General features: G+C 35.1%; 1 protein-coding gene across 1 annotated transcript; it reads right to left on the reverse strand.

Moving 5' to 3' along the window:
• Window positions 1-6452: 6452 nt before the first annotated feature.
• LOC147382969 (uncharacterized protein At1g03900-like) lies at window positions 6453-18025 on the reverse strand. Its single transcript, XM_086427729.1, has 3 exons — window positions 17070-18025; window positions 8115-8402; window positions 6453-6926 (listed from the first exon to the last, which is right to left on the reverse strand). The coding sequence occupies exons 1-3, from the start codon at window positions 17547-17549 to the stop codon at window positions 6858-6860; spliced, it is 837 nt and encodes a 278-aa protein (XP_086283855.1). The 5' UTR covers window positions 17550-18025; the 3' UTR covers window positions 6453-6857.
• Window positions 18026-19934: the final 1909 nt, after the last annotated feature.

Here is a 19934-nt window from a genome sequence, read left to right on the forward strand (position 1 = left end):
GACCCCATTTATTTCCATTGAAGATCAGTGCAAAATCCTCTGTAAATTTGAAAATGAGAGGATGATTCTTGTCGAAGATCATAACGACATTGTTCAACCGACTCCAATTTCTCGTCTCAAGATCAATGGTTTGTGCTCCAATTATGTTTCTCAAATTGGAGAAGGAGACGAGAGAGAGAGAGAGGGTCGCACGTTCAAGCAGGGAGAAGGTGAAGGTGAAGGAGAAGAGAGAAGTCTCTCTCTCTCTGTTCATTTTCTTTTTGGGTTTTAAGTGTTTAGGGAGGTAACACTAAATATCCTTAAGTTTAAGGATGGCGGTGTAAATAATGATATATTTTTAAGTTAAACGCAAAACGGCTCCCCATTCAATCTGTGCCATCCGAATGCATCTTATCTAACGGCTTGCAAACGTTTGTTAAAACGACTGATTTATGGAGTGGCGCCGAACGGGACCCATATATATAGGGTCCCGTTCGGCGCCAGTCCATAAATCAGTCGTTTTAACAAACGTTTGCAAGCCGTTAGATAAGATGCATTCAGACGGCACAGATTGAATGGGGAGCCGTTTTGCGTTTAACTTAAAAACGTATATGTTATTTACACCGTCGTCCTTAAACTTAGGGGCATTTACTTCTACCTCCCTAAATACTTAAAACCTAAGAGAAAACGAACAGAGACAGAGTCATCTCTTCTCCTTAACCTTCTCCCTACTCTCTCTCTCTCTCTCTCTCTCTCTCTCTCATCTCCTTCTCCCTGATCTCTCTTCAAGATTGATACCCGAGAGCAACGAACAAGATTCTTTACAAAGCTGAAACCAAAAAATTGCAGAAAATACAAGAATCCAACATTATACGACTAATAATGCTCCCATTTTCGATCTTCAGCATTCTACTTTGTTGGTTCCACAGATGAACAGCAAAACTTTCCCTACGAATTTGCCCGAGCTTCCCCGTCATCCATTTCGAATGAACCTTATCCCTTGGTCCATGAAAGAGGCTCTAAATCCTACTCCAATCGATCGGATAAAATGCTGATGGCAGCAACACCATGAAATTAAATCCGGGTCTTCCCCTCACCCTCGAAACAACTCTTGAAACCAAATAAGGCCCATTGTGACCCCATTTATTTCCATTGAAGGTCAGTGCAAAATCCTCTATAAATTTGAAAATGAGAGGATGATTCTTGTCGAAGATCATAACGGCATTGTTCAACCGACTCCAATTTCTCATCTCAAGATCAATGGTTTGTGCTCCAATTATGTTTCTCAAATTGGAGAAGGAGACAAGAGAGAGAGAGGGTCGCACATTCAAGCAAGGAGAAGGTGAAGGTGAAGGTGAAGGAGAAGAGAGAAGTCTCTCTCTCTCTGTTCATTTTCTTTTTGGGTTTTAAGTGTTTAGGGAGGTAACACTAAATATCCTTAAGTTTAAGGATGGCGGTGTAAATAATGATATATTTTTAAGTTAAACGCAAAACGGCTCCCTATTCAATCTGTGCCGTCCGAATGCATCTTATCTAACGGCTTGCAAACGTTTGTTAAAACGACTGATTTATGGAATGGCGCCGAACGGGACCCATATATATATGAGATGGGGTTCCGCAGACTCATAAAACTACTCATAAAGCTACAACGTTTTTGTCTAATATGGTTAAAAAGATTCGGAATGGGCTGATTTTTTGTGAGGATGATCTCTATGGTGAAGGGATCATCATTGCAAAAAAATCATTCCATTCCAAAACTTCTAACCCCATCAAAAGTGATTTACAAAAATTGGACGGTCTAAATTTTTCAACTTGTAAACATGGGGCTAGAAGTCTCATAATGGGCTGATTTTTGGCAAAAATGATCTCCTCACCATAGAGATCATCCTCACAAAAAATCAGCCCATTCCAAACATTTTTGTCTATATAAGACAAAATACATTGTAGCTTTATGAGTAGCTTTATGCATATACGGATCCTAATATATATATATATATATATATATATATATATATATATATATATATATATATATATATATATATATATATATATAGATTAGACTTGAAAACACTTATTTAGAAAATAAATAAATAAAGAATTGTTGGAATCAAGGTCTAACCTTTGTTAGCAATTCGAAATACGGCAAAAATTCGATACCTGAAAATTTTTAATTCTATTTGATTTTGGGTTTCAAAAATCCGGTCAAATATGCATAAAATAATAAATATGTGATATATACTTTATTCGTGTATTATATGTTCTATAATAAAAAAAAATTAGTAATATAATTAAGTTCCTATACATTGTTTTCTCAGTGTTTCTTAGGTAAGTGAAGTGCTTCCCTAACAGTGAGAATTAGTAGTGTGACCAAAATTTAAAATCTCCACTTTGGGCAATGTCTCATTAAGGAGAAAAAAATTAGATTATCTCTCAATAAAAATCAAAGACAAAGAAAAATAGGTGATGATCCACTACAATATCTTTGTTCAAAACACTTTCCTTACTAACTTGATAAGATTTCAAGTCTTACTAAAGGTCATTCAACTCAAATGGATTACCACATTAGCAATCTAACACTATAGTCCTCTATATTTCATAGGAAAACTTAGGTAGGAAAAAAAAACAATTAAGTTTGGGCTTGTTCCAAGGTTTTGAAAAACAACTACCAAATTCCCAAATTTTAAATTAAAATTCAACTGTGAAAATTAACTTTATTTTCAATATTGTTAAAAATGTTCATAGAATGTTGTCCTCTACAACCTTGCGGCATTGGATCATGTATTTGGATGCCACGAGGTGAGCTCAACAAACCTTATAAGATTTTGAAATTTTAATAACGTAGTAAAACTTGTCTGGACTCTACTTCTATGTGTGTATAGAGAGAGAGAGAGAGAGAGAGAGAGGGATTCTAGCTAGAACTTGAAGTGGTTGACTCTTTAGGTAACTAAAATGTATCGTATTTTCCAACCTAATGATACTTTAATTTTAAAAAACACGTTTAATTTCGATTTCAAACGAAAAAATGAATTTTGCCGAATCATGCAATTAATTTAAGAATAAAACTTTCATTAAAAAATACCAAAAATTTGAGAAATTTTTCGTGAATTAAACGGTTGATTACTAATAGGGCTCTAATTGATTAAATTGGCAATCTATAGATTTGCTATCCTAGTCAGGATTTTCTTATCCCTCTTATCCCTAGAAGTAAAGGATAAGTCATTTTCTTTTAGATTGGTTGTGGGAGAGGAGGGATTCAAAGCCCCAACGCTATGGTTTGTAGCGGATTTTTCAATTCTCTTACTCTTCGAGATCTATACTACAAGTAATGTGACTCTCTGATCTTTATCTCCGATGAACCTTCATTTTTTGGATTGTCTTCTTCGTTCGTTTTTACTTGAAAAAACATTAGTGTGATGCCAATCAAAGAACCTCTAATAATCAAGTTAATACTTGATGAAAATTACAGAGTAATAAAAAAACAATATGAGATTTAGAGTTAAGTGTGACTTGTGCCTTCGATTTTAGTATTTATGGTAATAAAAGTACATGTTGCTTTGATGATAATAAAGACTCATTCGTCATGGTACTTGTAACTTACATAAGGAGTGGTCTTAATTATATAACTACTCTAACTTGGTGATTGTTTAGTTCCTCTAGTTGACACAATCAAGTTATGTGTCTACATTTTTTAGGGTATCATGTGTGTTTTACTTTGGCGGTAAAGCATGTTGTAATAACCATTGTTACTTGAGTAGTTTTATGGTGACTAGTTATAATATTTTACTATGTTGCTACTCGAATAGCTTTACACAATCCCTTTAACATATCAATCTCTTTAAAGTTACAAAACCAATAACGAGTTAACGATTTCTTTGTCTAGCGATAATTTGATTTGAGATAATTCGCGGTATAATACTCATTTCGCTTTCTAGGATAAATTACCAAAAGAGTTATATATTTATCGAAATTACTAAACCAGCCATTATCATATATCTGATTTGGTAAATATTTAACTAGGGTTGCCAACGGTCGAAAAGCTCTTTTTCCATGTTGCGTTACTTTCATCCATCGATATAGCTATATTATTTTTTTTAAAGAGATGCTCCTATGTAAATCACCAAAGCATTGCACACGATAGTAAAAGTTAGTGTTTGCTTCATTTTTGCGTATAAAGGAAATTTTGATCATTTTTTTTTACATAATCCAACAACTGAAAGTTATTTTTATTAAAGAATAATCATAGTTTTGGGGGGGGCACAGAACAACACTTATCATGTCAAAACTAAAGCCAAGCACACCTCTCAGCTTCTATTTCTGAACTTACATCGGACTTGGGGGACCAGATGAGCTAGGGCAGAGCCAAGACATCTGGGTCCCTCCCCCTGGGCACGTGCGACACCTGCACATCACATGCACCAAGTAAGTGAGGGAGTGCCCTCGTGGGTGGCCTCAAGGAAATATTGTTCATATTGGGTATCGAACATATTTGTTTATCTTTACTATTATAATGAAGGATGGTGGAGTAAAGTGATTCGACACCAAAATTTGGAAGATTAAAAATGCCCCACATTTACATTTATCTTTGTTATTATGCAAACAGTACACGTGGTGGCATATGCACATAATGTTCCACTTTTTTTTTTTTTTTACATTTTATCTATTACTCCAAATATGCATTATTTGTTCTATTGTGTCTGATTCTCGTAAGAACTTGGCTAACGTGATGTAAGAGATTAAGAAAAGGGGAAATCCGACATCCACCTAAATCACTTATATGACCATTTTGTTATCATGACACCAAAAGGTCGATAAAACACTAAGGGCATGTTTGTTATAGATTCCAACTTCTACTTCAAGATTATGTATTTAGGAGAAGTAGGAGCTCAAAGTCCGGGAAGCTGCATCTAGGAGAATCTTGTTTGTAACAGAAACTGACGAAGAAGTAGTAGAGAGTGGTCGAATTGATTTTGTTGTTTAATTAATGAGTTAAGAAGAATGAGGGTTGAAATCGTCATTTCATCCCCATACGTTCTTCAATGTTGGCTTCTTTAGTGGCCCGGGCGCAAAAGTAGCCCCAGTAAGACTTATCAAAAACTTAGTTTTAGACTCCTCGCAAAGTGAAGCAGAAGCTGTTACTAACAAATATGTTTCTCCAAAAAAAATTCAGTTCAAAACCAATAAAGCTGTCGAAAAAAATCGTAACAAGAAAGCCCCAAGGATTTACCCAAAAATTAGGAAATGGGTGCAAGAGAGACAACAGACCTTAGGAGTAAAATCTTCCTCCACTCCTCGGCCATGCCTCCGCCAGGAAGTGTGCAAGATCACGCCACACCATACTTCACAGGTGAAGTCCTTAAATTATTGTGATCAAGAGAAGACGACATGCCACAACTCAAAGAGTAGGATAAAACGATAAAAATGCCCTCTTCTCATTTATTTGAGATATAAATGAATCTGCAATCGAAAATATTACACAATCTAATTCCAAGAAAGCATGAGAGGCCCTTCAAAAATCTATTTAAAGAAGCGAAACTTGGATCAGAGCACATAAATGGATCCAAATTGATATCGGATTACCACGCTAGGATGTTAGTTGCCATAAACCAAGAGAAATGAAGAAAGATTGGAAGATGCTCATGTTATGGAGAAATTATTATGAGCATTGGATTGAAAGTTTGACTACATTGTTCTTCTAACCATCAAAGAATCGAAGGATTTGAACACCACTAACATTGATGAACTCATTGTATCATTGCAAGATAACGAACAAATATCCAGTTAAAAAGACAATTTTTTGTAGCAAGAACTTCAAACAAAATTTTATCTAAAAGAAAGCAAAGATGATTTAGAGTATAGAAGACGAGGTGGAAATGGACGAAGGAGGTGTGAAACAACTTTCTATAAGGAAGAAAATGATGAACAACGGTCAAATTCTTTCAATTTAAAAGAAAATGAAGTTACACAACCCCATAATCAGTTTAAGGTATGAAAAAACTCAAATTATATGTTTCAATTACAAAGAAATCCGTCGACATGTTATGGAATGTTGATCATTTCAATATAATTGGTTCTGAATTTGATGCATATAAGTTCATTTAAATGCAAATAAGTTCATTTAAAATAATCTCTCCATGAACTGAAACTAAAGCCAATTTACAAAAGTTTGCATCACAAATTTTGCACTATTTTCTCATTGGGCAAAGTTTTGCAGAAATTCTTAAGGAAAATACACGTATGCACACAAAAATATTTCTGACATTTTCCAATTGGTGGACTGCAAACAATCAAGGAAAAAAATTCTATTTATGGCAATTTGCAGGCATGCCAAGCATGACCTTAGAGTTGAGAAAAACAAAAATCCTCTACATGATCACAAAAATAACCAAACTATTCGTCGAAAGGAGAAAATCCATCTGCTAAATCAGTAGGTCTGATCATAAACCTATATCACAAGTGAGTGATGAAGAGCATTGTGATCTCAATCTGATAAACCCAATTTAATCAGACTTATAAAGTTATAATAATAGTAATTTTTATTTTACAGAAAGGATAAGTAATTGATATGGTGTCTTCCATTGGTAACAATAACTTTGTTACCAAACACACTTCACATTCTGAAGTAAGTTTAACTGTCTCTCTCAACAGGACAAGCAAGTTTTAGTAAACAACACATATAAATGCCGATCATTTTCATTGTGTATAATAGTAAGGCCGCCTCTAGATTCAAATTAAAACAAGTATAAAATTATTATTATTTTTCTTTTTTAAAATCAGAGTATTTGAAGCCTCACTCTTCTTCTTCGACATTTTTCTGAAGGAAGCAAAGAGCCAATAAAGATCTCACTTGTATCTAACCAATAAATGCTCACTCCAATTTAAAATGCCGCCCATCCTGATGATGTGCTCTTTGTCAATCCAGACCCAGCAGTAGAAGGGAGGCTTTTCTGCAAATCATGATGACAAAATGTGTACAAAAGATAAGATTCTTCACAAAAAAGAAGCTTTTCATGTCAATATTTAGTTTGTAGTTGATAACATTCTCTCAGGATGTACATATACTTCAATCAGGGAAAAAGTTTGTTCTGATGACTCGGACATTATTTCCACATTATGCATTGATCACAACTGCTTAATCGATTTGGGCTGCCTCTAGGATTGAACAAGTAACTTTTCATCGATCACACTTCGATCGGGATTATTTTTTATTTAGGCAATCTTTAGAGCCCATTTAGATACACACTTAAACAAGTAACTTTTTACTTTTGAAAGTTAAAAAGTTTTTAAAAAAAAGGTTTGTTTCAATTAATTTTAGAAAACTATTTTCAAAAAGTAAAAAAATCTTAATCTTAACTTTTTAAAAAGCAAAAGGAGACTCATTCTACTTTTTTAAAAAGTACTTTTTCCACCGTTACTTTCTATCCAAACAGGGCCTTAGTGATTTCATTTATTTCTTTTTAGAAGAAGTTTAAGGTTTTTGGTGAGAATAAGTTTTAAATATGAATAATTATTCCAGTGTCTTTGAGAGTTCAAATAAATTATGGTTAATTAAGAAGAGAAGTCAAAAATAAATTATTCTAAAAGGTAACATGAGAGTGTAGATTGCTTTGGATTGATAGCTAGGACTAAATAATGGCCACAAAGGGCCTCCATCTAGGATGTCTACAATATTAGTGAAAGTGAAATATTCTAGATTTTCAACAGTAGTGATATTAGAAGTTGAAAATGGAGAATTTCCTCTAAAAGTAAACATGAAGCAAAAAAACTAAACTCTACAGCGAATTAGGAATCTACGATATCTGAAGTTACATAAGGCCTTCATACAAGCAAGAGCAATAAACAATATTAGACAAGTATAGCCACTTGAAACTAAGCACAAATTGGGGAAGAATTGTTCATAATAAAAAGTATAACGTATATTTGTTTACCCACAAAAGTTATATTGGCAAGGAAATCATGTGAAAACACGAAGGATGTGATTCTTTCAAAATCAGAGACCAACTTAAGAGGAAACAGCAAGATACAGAAGTCAAAACCATACACATCTGATATATTCTTCTTTGAGTGCATTATGTAGATATGCATGTATGCCTTCAACACAAATGAAAACACACCACCCAAACCAGAACACATACCTCGATTTGAGATAGATCCGAGAAAGGATCACTCGTATGGCCTGCATTTTCCTTGGGACCCTTGATAATACCACCAGAAGTCATTCGAGCAACAGCAGGATCATTTGGAGGGGGTGGAAGAGAGGATCTGATTTTTCCAGCCGCACTAGTTGGTGGTGGTGGTGGTGCAAGGGCTAGAGTTTTAGGTTTTCCAGTGCCAGAAACAGCTCCTGACAATCCGGCAGCTGACAGCATGCCAGCTCCACTAGCTGGCTTGTTCTTGACATTTATCCGGATGGTCTCGCCTTCCTAAAGCCCAAAACATTAAAAATTCAATTCCTTAGGGAGGGAAAAAAAGGCAAGGGTACCAAAAATAGAACTCCAAACAATAAATTAGTAAGAAAAGAATGATAAAACAACTTAGTTTCTCATTAAAAAACCGGCAGATTAATGATGAGTTCCTCTGGCCCATACACCCATATAATGGATTCATTTTAGCCTAATATATTAGAGTATATGGAAAGTAAATTAAAAGAGAAAAATTATTTGATTGAATGGAAGTGCTAACTTAGTTTAAATAAAATATCAATTAGCCTAATATTAAAATGTTTAAAAATGCTGAATAACAAAAAAGCAATGACACCATGCAAGAACTACCTCTCTCTCTCTCTCTCTCGGATCTCAAAGTGGTGTAATTAGAGAAAAAGCTCTCTAGTCATCTATGATAAGAAGATAAAAGCACAAATCCAGTTCATTTTGTTATCATTGCATGTTTCTTTTTTTGTCCATCCTTCTTTTTTTTTTTTTTTTGATAGGTAAAGATATATTTTATTGAGAAAACAAGAAACGGTTACAAGAAGACAAACACTCCACAAAAAAACAACACCCCAAAGAACAAGAGCTACACCTCGCTAAGATTATAGACTCTATCTCATCTTACAAGAAAGTCCTCAAAGAAGATTCCTTTAAACACCTTGAAAGCTTTAGACCAAAAAAACATCGACCAAAATAGAGATGCTTAAATTATGGGTAGACAACTCTTTTTCTTCAAAGAGGCAATCGTTCCTCTCCTTCCAAATGGTCCAACAAATAATAAAGGGAAGGATCCCCCAAAGGGTACACTTAGAATTCCTGAAGGAAGCACCCCATTGAAGCCAAGACTCAAGCAACATACGCACTGACGAGGGGAAGCAGCCCACCACTCCAAACAGAAAAAGGAAATGGCCCCAAACATCCCTTGCCACTGAACAATGGAGGAGAATATGATCCGTTGTTCCACGTCTATCTTACATATACAACAGAAGCTTGGAGAAATGAAACCCCTCCGAATTAACTAATCCAAGGTTGGAAGTCTCCCAAGAGCAGCTAGACAGGTAAAAACAGAAACCGTGGAGGGCACTTTGCCTTCCCAAACCATGCTATGAGGAAAAGAAACCGAACCATCCTGCAAACCCGCAAGGTAAAAAGATCGAACTGAGAAGTGCTCATCCCTAACACCATCCCAAACAAAACGATCCTGAACACAACCATCCGATGGGGAAGCTTCAATGCACGATAAAAGACTACAATGAGCTCTCAATCATTGAAACTCCTCCGATATTCCAAGGCCCACGACACCACATCGCCCTCCCTAACCAGGCAAGACGAGATGGCTTGGTCTTTTTTCAAAGAAATCCCGTAGAGCTATGGAAATTGATCTTCGAGAGGGGCTTTGTCACACTACCAATCATCCCATAATCTTACTCTATTGCCTCTACCAATTCTGATCCTTACCTTCTTGCGAAACATAGGGAGTCTTCTCAAAATGGCCTTCCACACACCACCCCCAAGTGGCACTCATTGCCCCCGCCCTTATAAAAATGCACCCCACTTAAAAAAGAGAGAATACCGAATGGAACGATTTGGTATTTTCATTTTGTAAAGTGTGTTGCTTTTGGCAAAGGTGTGGACGGAAACAAGTGTGAGTCCTTTCCCACTTTAAGATTGAAAATTCTAGTTTTAATATCAAATAAATATTAAGCTTATTGGAGACCACACACACTCGAATTGTTGAAAATTTTTATCCTTATTTATCTTGCATACTAAGATTTTTCTTTACCTAACAGCTTGAAATTCATTGTGCATAAAGGTAAATGAGTGGATCTTTATCAGTTGACTAGGCTCTTCATATGGTGGATGTAATATGAAAAGTTCCCGATTCCAAGAACTAAAATAACCAGTTATACTCAGAGAATACCGGAAACTATCGTTCCAACATCAAGAAAGCGAAACATAACCTTCCCAACATCCATTCCCCGGGATTGTCCCGATAAATCGAACGTTGGGATCAAAATTTCAGAACGAGCGACACTCATTCCATGTAATGAGCAAAAGGAGAGATGTAACCAAACAACATGAAGATTGAAGCTAGAAGAAGTTTAACACTCATAGTTTCATTCTTCCTCTAGTGTCTCCACTACCACTTCAGTTTTTTTGACTATCACTTAGTTATCAAACTTAGCAAGTAGGAGCGAAAAATAGATGTTGCAAAACACAAAACAAAAAGTAAGTTTTTGTCTATTTGAACTGCCAATCCACAAAAAAATCTTAAGCAGAAAAGTCATTCCCGGTTCAAGTATTTGCGATTAGAGGCTATCTCATGCCATTTGACTAGTACGTAGGAGCAAAAAATAGATGTTGCAAAACATTAAAAAAAAAAGTAATTTTTTGTTTATTTGAACTGCCAATCCACATAAAAATCTTAAGCAGAAAAGTCATTCCCGGTTCAAGAATTGTGCGATTAGAGGCTATCTCATGCCATTTGAATAGTACATTTTAGGGCATGCTTATATGCATGACCCTAGACTACTTTTGCGGAGACATAATCCAAAACAATGAACCACTAAGACTGAGCCAAAGGAAAAGGAAAAAAACATGTGTATTTTTGACATGAGATGAAACTTTAAAGAGCACAAAAGACATTAATGGGTCCACTGATTTATTGAACATGTGCCAAAAAGGTAGAACAAAGATGCTAATATTGTTTTATTTGTATTTGCCATAGAGAAATGAGCTACTGAGGAAGAAACCAATGTTTTGTTTTGATGAGCCCCATAAGGAACGGAACCTAATGAATTCACTTCCAATCTCCACATACGGATGCATGGACAGCAACAGGTAATTTTTGGTAGTTGGCACGGACTAATAGAATCTCAGACATCAATCGGTAACCCAACTTGAAAAAGAAAGCAAGACACAAGCATTCGTCTTAATGTGCCGTAGGTATGAGAATGAAATGGCAAAAGGAGAAGAAAACAAAAAGTTCTTTGTACGAAATCATTTTTTTATGGATTAAAATCAACTATTTACCTAAGTGGGTTCGCTTCTTAACTCAGTTCACCAAAAGCAGAGTTTATCTAAATCCGAATCTTAATAACAAACCATAGTAGAACATGTTTTGTGCAGATTGACACAAAGACCAGGTAAACAACTATAGATTTAATTAAAAAACAAAAGAATAAACCAGGGTCAAAACATTTCTTTAGCATAAAGTTGGGCTCGTGACAATGAATTTATATTGTTAATAGTAATAGTTGTAAAGGACTCAATCACTTCACTCTTTTACAACTACATCAATATCTGATTACACGTTTGAAATTACAAAATGCCAATAACCCCTATCAAACTTGTTTGTAGAACCCAAGTTTGATCCTTTTTAAGCTCTAGTGCATTTTGACCAAGGTTAAGTGACAGCAGAGCAACATGATAAATTTTCAAGAACAGCATGTTCTTTAAAGAACTTTTGAATTATTGTAATTGAAGTTCAAGTATAGCTATTTGACAAACTTAAGTGCTAAACAATTATCTTTAAAACTAAGAGAGGAAGAACTCCGAGAAAATATGGACCAGAGGATGAAGGCATTTAATGATTGAGGAATTGAAAGATTGGTGGGGCAGTGGGACCAGAATACATGTAGGAGTAACGTTCCCTGTCCAAGAACATGTTCAAAAATAGTCAACCTCAACTAAAAACAAGTGTCATTCAACCTAATCAATAACTATGAAAACATCCCAAATATTCCAGAAGTAACATAACTGGAAAAGGAGCAAGTTGCATAAAAACCACAAAATCTAAATTGTATTGGAAAATAGCTCAGAAACATCTGCATACTCGATCTCCTTTCTTTGGCAGTTTCATCTATATAGATTGTTTTATTCTAAACAGTTGGAGTATACTGGACTGCGAAAACCTGAAAATGGTTGAAAGTTAAGTGCTCCAGAAGATGGACATGCTATTCACACCAAGTATACTTATTCAACATATGGGGAAAAGCAAACACAAAGATACTAGAACAGTATTCATAGATGAAAAGTCAATCAAGATAACAGAATGAGAAAACGACACTGGTTATGGAGGGACAGTGACGAAACACCTAAATACCTTTTCGCTTACCTCCATGAGAGCATTCAAGCATTATTTGTTTCAATTGCTTTTATCAAGAGTCAAAGGACCATAGAACTAACCAGGGTACAGTTAGAAAACAACAGGAAGTGCTTACTCAAAACTTTGACAACAGACATCAAAAACTCAAAAAAAATATATATAAAAAAACTCAGGACACCAAAAAATACAAAAACTCATGCAACAGACGAGATCCAGGGATTGAATAAAAAAAATCCAAAATAAAAAATAAAAATTTTGCATATGTCAATCACCGTCCAATAATCCGTTATATTAAATCAATATCTACATTAATCATTACCCATCAATCTTCTGTATTCACATTAAATAATTCACACATGACACATCGTAACCATAAAAACCTAGACAGCTAATTACCCATGGAATTATATAACAGATATAAGAGACTCCGTAAATAGCATAACTAAACATCCAATGACTAAGCTCACCTATCAAATGGAAATACCAAGTTAGCTTCAACAATAAGATGATGAATAAACCTTCGAACAATCAAAACTCATCTTATCATAAAGGAAACATAGCAGAAAAATTGACCAATACATACATCGATGACTGTCCAATAAAGCTTCATGAAGGCATAGTAAAATAGTCACTGACCATAAATCCTTTAGGTCACATAATTTGTATTAACACTCCATTTGCTGCACTTTTCTAAGTTTATGTGCAACTTATTTGGTATGTGGCCCTGAATAAAGTGTTAACAATAGATCATGCCATTGCTGAGGGATTCACTATGGTCAAAGTCTATTATTTATGCAGAGCGAGAGGTGAATCTACGAATCACTTGCTCGTCCCTTATTCTTTTACGAATGCTATTTGGTCTCATTTCCATTCTTTGTTCCAAGTTTGTTAAATTTGTGTTTCAAAGTTGGCTGATCAAAGCTTTTGTGTCTGAGAAAAGGATTTTGTGGAAGATGATCCCTTTTGCCATTTCTTGGAATGCTTGGAAGGAAAGAAATAACTATTTATTTGATGGAAAAGATCAGTTTATCCATAAGGTGTCGATGCAAAACAATCTAGATATATTTGATTCTAAGGTTGTTCTACTTTAAAAGGATGGTGGAAAGGCTGAACAAGATAGATAATACCTTGGTCTCGCACCATGATCCAAATCTAGAGAAAATCTCTTTCTTTATTCATATCATTCATCATTAAAGAAAATTTACGGCAAAGAGTTCTTTTACAATAACTCAAATTATAATCCTTAAAGAACATCTCCAGTCCTTACTCAATGTTGTACTCAAATTTCAAATTTGAGTAAAAACGTGAAAAGTGACATTCTAGTCCTTAAACCAAACCTATATCAAATTGAAAGAGAACCAAATTCAAACCAAATCAAGGGAGACTTTTGAGTTTTTACACAAATTTCAACGGTTATATTCTACTTAAGAAAAATACTTTTCTTTCTAACTTAGTAGGATTTTAAATCTTACTAAGGGTCATAGGGCCCAGATGAATCACCGCATTAGCAATCCAACACCAAAGCCTTCTCAATTTCATGGAAAAACTTAGATTCCAAAAAAACTATTTATTTTGGACTTCATCCAATATGTTGAAAATGGACGGCTACCGAACTCCAAAATTTAAAATTAATATTCAATGGTGAAAATTAACTTTTTTTTCTGATTTTTTTCCAGAGTTCCTAAAATTTTGTCCTCTACAGCTCTGCTGCATTGGATCGTGTTTTAGGATGCTACAATGTAAGCTTAAGACCCTTAATAATATTTGAAATCTTACTACATTGGTATCTCCAACCATGACTCAAATTTGAGTAAGAACTTCATTTGATATGAAGCACTCTAGTGGCCAACTAAAAGAGTCAGGCAAGCATTACTAACTTAGTAAGATTTCATCCTAAAACATGATCCAATGCCACAGAGCTGTAAAGGATAAAATTTTAGGAACTCGAAAAAAAAAAGTTAATTTTCAACGTTGAATTTTAATTTTAAATTTGGGAGTTTGGTAGCCATCCGTTTTCAATACCTTGGATGAAGTCCAAAACAGATTATTATTTATTTTTATTTTTTTTAATCTGAGTTTTTCCATGAAATCTAGAAGGATGTGTTGGATTACCAATGTGGTAGTCCATCTGGGCCCGATTACCCTTAATCTTACTAAGTAAGAAAAGTATTTTTCTTAAGTAAAATATGACCGTTGGAATTTGAGTAAAAAATCAAAGTCTTCCTTGACTTGGGTCTAAGTTTCGTTCTCCTTCAATTTGATATGGGTTTGGTTCAAGTGCCGGAGATCCACTTTCACGTTTTTACTCAAATTTCAAACTTTGAGTACAATGTTGATGCTCTAAGGCTAGCCTGACTCTTTTAGTTTGCCAATGGAATGCTTTATATCAAATGAAGCTTTTATTCAAATTTTAACTTAAATCTAAGTAAAAATTTGAATCATGAGTTATTAGATGCTCTAATAGCTCAAATCCTAATATTATAATAACTCAAATCATGATCTAATTAAAATTACATAAAAATTTGACATTTTTTACCTTGAGAAGTCAATCCCATGTAAAACTGATACCCCGTCGGTATTTTGATCATAACTCTCTCAAAACTCATCGGAATTGTGAAATCTTGGGCTCATTGGATGGGTAACTAAATAACTTTCCAAATGACACAATACGACAAGTTGTGAACCTCAAAATAAAACCTAAATAAAAATGACGTGAATAGTACGTAAATTCTAATTAAACTCTTAAAATAACCCAAAGACAACTCAAAACTAAAAATAACTAATCTAAAATAATTCAAAATGATGAAAAATAAACCTAGATCCTAATAAGTTAAAGCCTAAATAATTACAAAATTTTCATTGGAACCTGTGACTATTGACTTGATTTGCACCTTGCATTAGGTGTGTATTAGTATATTAGGTAATTAGGTCTACTATTTTTATGGTGTGATGTGTTTAAAGGAGTCTCCTTTGAGGATCTTCCTTTCAGGTGGGTCAGTTTATCGAGTCAAGGTCTTGTCTTGTGGTCACTCAACCACCATTCTTCTTAGCAAAATGTGGTTTATCTATCCAAAAAAAAAAAAAATAGTTTACATGCATCTTGTCCATGCAAATCAAGTGGTGCATGTGATGCTCTTTCTCATTCATTATTGCGGACATAGAGATTTGGTCAAGGGGGCAGATCTTGTAAGAAGGCAGTGGGGGCAATTGCCCCCACAAAACTTTGAGATACTCTTGTAGTTTCAACTAATTACATACCCCATTTGCCCACACTCCCTCACCTCCCTCCTCATTTTCCCCCACCCACTCATCTCCCTCACATTTTTGCACACACCCCCCCACCTCATTTTTTTTTTTAAAGATAATAGTGGCTCTTGACTGGGCCTTCTCTCATAGACTTGTGGAAATGACCTAAAAATCCTTTTCTTCAACTTCCAACTAAAAACCTCTAAATTTTTTTTATTTTTTATTTTTTTATGAGTGAAAGTTCTATTAAAGGGAGGACTAGAAGTCCAAAACCTCTGAATTTCTCCCCAAAACCATTCATCTTCAAGCTCTTCAACTGTACCATTAACTATTGTTTGCCCCCACTACAAGAAAATCTTGGCTCCACCCCTGGATTTCGTCTCATTTCTTCATTCTATTCCATATGTTTCAACTCTTCCTTCATCCGGTCATCACTAATGTAATTCGAATCTTGGTATGGCAATGAGTTTAATGCTATATACAAAAACGTTTAAAGTATGCTCCTTTTAGCAATATGTTGAACTATTTAGAAAGATGGGAACAAAAATATCTTTCAAAGAGTCGAAGCCAGCACTCAAAATATCATTTCGGCGGTAAAAGCAAAATTATTCTACTAAGACTAAGATATACACATAATTAGAGATGACTTTCTTTAAAGACTTCGTATTTAGTTGGGTTCTGTGTAAACTCACTTTATGGGTGACCTGGTCAGCCTACACGATTTACACATTTTAACCAAGTTGGATTTCAATTAAGAGTTGTCAATAATAAGGAAACTCACTAAGTTGTTGGATTTAGATAGAATCCTCATTAGGTTTTGATAGGAAACCTTGATGGTAAGGAACTATAGACCCTCTACTCTTCTCTATATATGAATGGATCAACTCCCCTATTAGGTATTAACAATTAACAATAATCATTAAAGAGCCAAAAATGTGGAGACTCTCTCTAGGGTTTTTGGGATTGAAATCCATCAAGAACGGAAAGCTCAGATCGATCCAAACGAGAGTAAATAGGAGAAGGTGAGTTTAGTATCAAAGAATCAAAGGGAAAATTGCACAACAAGTCACAGGTTTTTCTTTGATCGCAATGTCGCAAAGTACGATCTTGATATATATGGTAGATTCAAAGATCAGGGATTTTTGTGTGTTCATGGAAATATATATATGAATGTCGAAATATATAACAATTTGATTGTGGATGCGAAATGAAAGACCATATGATTATTATTACTTTATTTTATTTTTAAGAAAGGGGAAAGAATTAGAACATTCAAAATGAAATTTTGTAATCAATTTTCATTATACCTTCAATCTGTGATTCACTGCAGGATGAATATCTATATGACCATCATCACTAGCCTCACCCCCCTCCTCGTGCTCTCTCTTCACATGCTTCTCATGATCTGACAACGCGACATTGAAATCGAACGCCTCATTCCTCTCCGTAAATCCCAACCCAATAAATGCATGCTTACCACTACCATCCTCAATCTTCAAAACAAAGTATCGAGAAGAATCAAGAACAGTTTCAACCGAATTCTCTCTCTGTCCAGGAAGAACGAAACAGGCCGCAAAAAGATCCCCCGAATTAGGATCTTCGAGGAGGATCTCACATCGATCTTTACGCGAAACTACTCGAAGACGACCGGACCAGATTTTGTCAGATTGTAGCCACTCACCACATTTGTATCCACCACTTGTGCTTCGAGGAGGGATTTTGTAGACCGAAACTTCACGAACAACCAGAAGAGTGTGCTCAAATGCTTCCTCTTCTTCGAACGACATGGTTTTCTTCACAATTCAGATCTAATGTAGAGGAAAAATTGAATATTTGAACGGATCTGCCGAAAAGTTCAGGTTTTGCAGGTATTTATGGGACTGGTTCCCAACAAGTCAGGGATGATTTTAACTGGGTTTGAGATCTTAGGGTTTTCTTTTGAATTTGGAGGAAATAAATGGGTTTCAACCAGGAAGATCAATTTCTCTGTTCTTAAATTATTTGGAGAAATTTGAAATAAAAAAAATATGGTTTTTAATGGAGATTTTGAGGGATCGGTGAGATGATTTGGGAATATTTGGGTTAGATGAACAGTGAAGTTGAATTTAACGTGAATTTCGAGTTTCAGCTGTCAAGGTCTTGAGTTGCAGAATCAGTGTTCGATTTGAAAGGTCAACAATTGGATTTGAAAGATGGACCCTAAGAATTTCTTCGATGACCGGTATTTACTAGAGTGCGCGGCAGGTATGGTGCGCATGTTAGCGAACGAAGAGTCCTGATAATACGACGGAATTTTGGCTGACGGACTTTACATACGCTGACGTGGAAGCAGATAACTTATTAAAATAAAAATAAAAAAGAAAGAGAAAAAAAAAGAATTTCTCCCTTCTACCCATGGTTTTTAAACTCGGTATCGCGTCTCGTCTCGTTCAGCTCCAATACCGAGTCATCTCGGACGAGTTTTCCGATACGTTTGAGACGTCTCACGAGATAACTCGAAAATTTGTACATGAGTTGTAAAACTCGGTCAAAAAAATCACTTTGTGAGTTGGTCTCGTTCAGCTCTGATACCGAGTTAAATCGGGCGATACGTCTCGGTCTCGGACGAGTTTAAAAACCATGCTTCTACCACGACGAAAAAAGAAATTTTCAGATCTAAATTTCTCATCACCTTGTGACATTCAAAATCGTGATCCTAAGAAATGGGGTTGTAGAGGATAAATTTATATGAACTTTAAAAAAAAAGAATTATTTTTCACCGTTGAATTTTATTTTTAAATATAAGTGCTCGGTGGCCATCCGTTTAATACATCATGGATCAAGCTTGAAATTTTTTTTTGTTAATATGAATATTTCATGAAATTTAGATGTTTGTATTGTTGGATTGTCAATGTGATGATCAATGTGGGTCCAATGAGTCTTTTTAAGATTTGAAATCTAAAAAAATAAATATGTGAATAGAAAACGGGCAGGATAGAGAATTTCTCTTTTTATTTTTTAATAAGTTATGTGCTTCCATGTCAATGTGCGTTAAGTCCATCCACCAAAGTCTGTCATATTATCAGCACTTGCGAACGAAACGTGATTCCCACCATGATATGACACGTGGATTTAATTTTGGGCCAAAATAAATCTCACCTGTCATATGTGAACCACCATCATGGTAAAATGATTCATTAAAATTAATACAAATAACAAAATCACATATTCCTTGATCTATTTTGAAGTTCATCGAGTTGAAAAAGAATGACACAATAGTATTTAAAAAGGTCCTTGATTAATAGTTGAACATGTGGGGAAGATTTCGTGTTGTTATCGTATTTTTTATGTTTAAGAGATATTATTATGTAAGTTTTATTCTTTTCAAACATCAAATTTGATCCGTTCAAATTGGGGTTTTATCTATAGAAGAGGAGAGAGACTGCGTTGAGTGGTTTGTTCTTCTATATGGGGTGTGTGGTTTATGGATTGAGAATGAGGTCTTGCTTTTGGACAAGTCTTACATCGTGTGTTATTTCTTAAAGATAATATTGTTTAGTTTTTTTTTCTTTTTTTTTTTTTTTATGCGGGGTTTGTGGACTTGTGGGCCGACTAGCAGGTGCGAGGTAACTAGCCTCTTAGTACACCATATCTTACGCAAATCCCTCGAATACATGCAATTCCCCCACAAACCACACATACAAGACAAGTAGAAATAAAATATATGTGGGTGGTCATGTTTTCCCTCCTAGGGTTCTTCCTATCAATCCTTCTAATCCCCAAAATAGTGAGGTTACTTCACACCCAAAAAGAAGTGAGCTATGTCTGAGCTAAGCTTGGAGATAGAAGTCTTCTTTTGCTTCTCGATAGTGAAGTAAGACCAAGCTCATGAGCTTATTATCCTAGATTGAAACAAGTTGATAAGATCCCCTTTTTATGTTCTCATGTCCCTTCCGTGTAGTTACATGGGGGTGCAAAAAAGGAAAGAGAGGGATAGAGTTTCTTTTGCTTTTGGCATTGCAAGCCCCCAATGGGGACCCGCACCATGAGCTATTAGCTCAATGATAGAGCATGCCCCTGATAATTGCGGCGTTGTGCCTAGGCTGTGAGGGCTCTCCGCCACATGAATGATTGGGGTAGCTCTTGATTTTGAACTCATCTTTTTCAAGATATTACTTCTTTTAACTAACCAA

The sequence above is a fragment of the Akebia trifoliata genome, chromosome 16 (assembly GCF_017979445.1).
Source record: "Akebia trifoliata isolate Shusen 1 chromosome 16, ASM1797944v1, whole genome shotgun sequence".
Lineage (NCBI taxonomy): Eukaryota > Viridiplantae > Streptophyta > Magnoliopsida > Ranunculales > Lardizabalaceae > Akebia > Akebia trifoliata.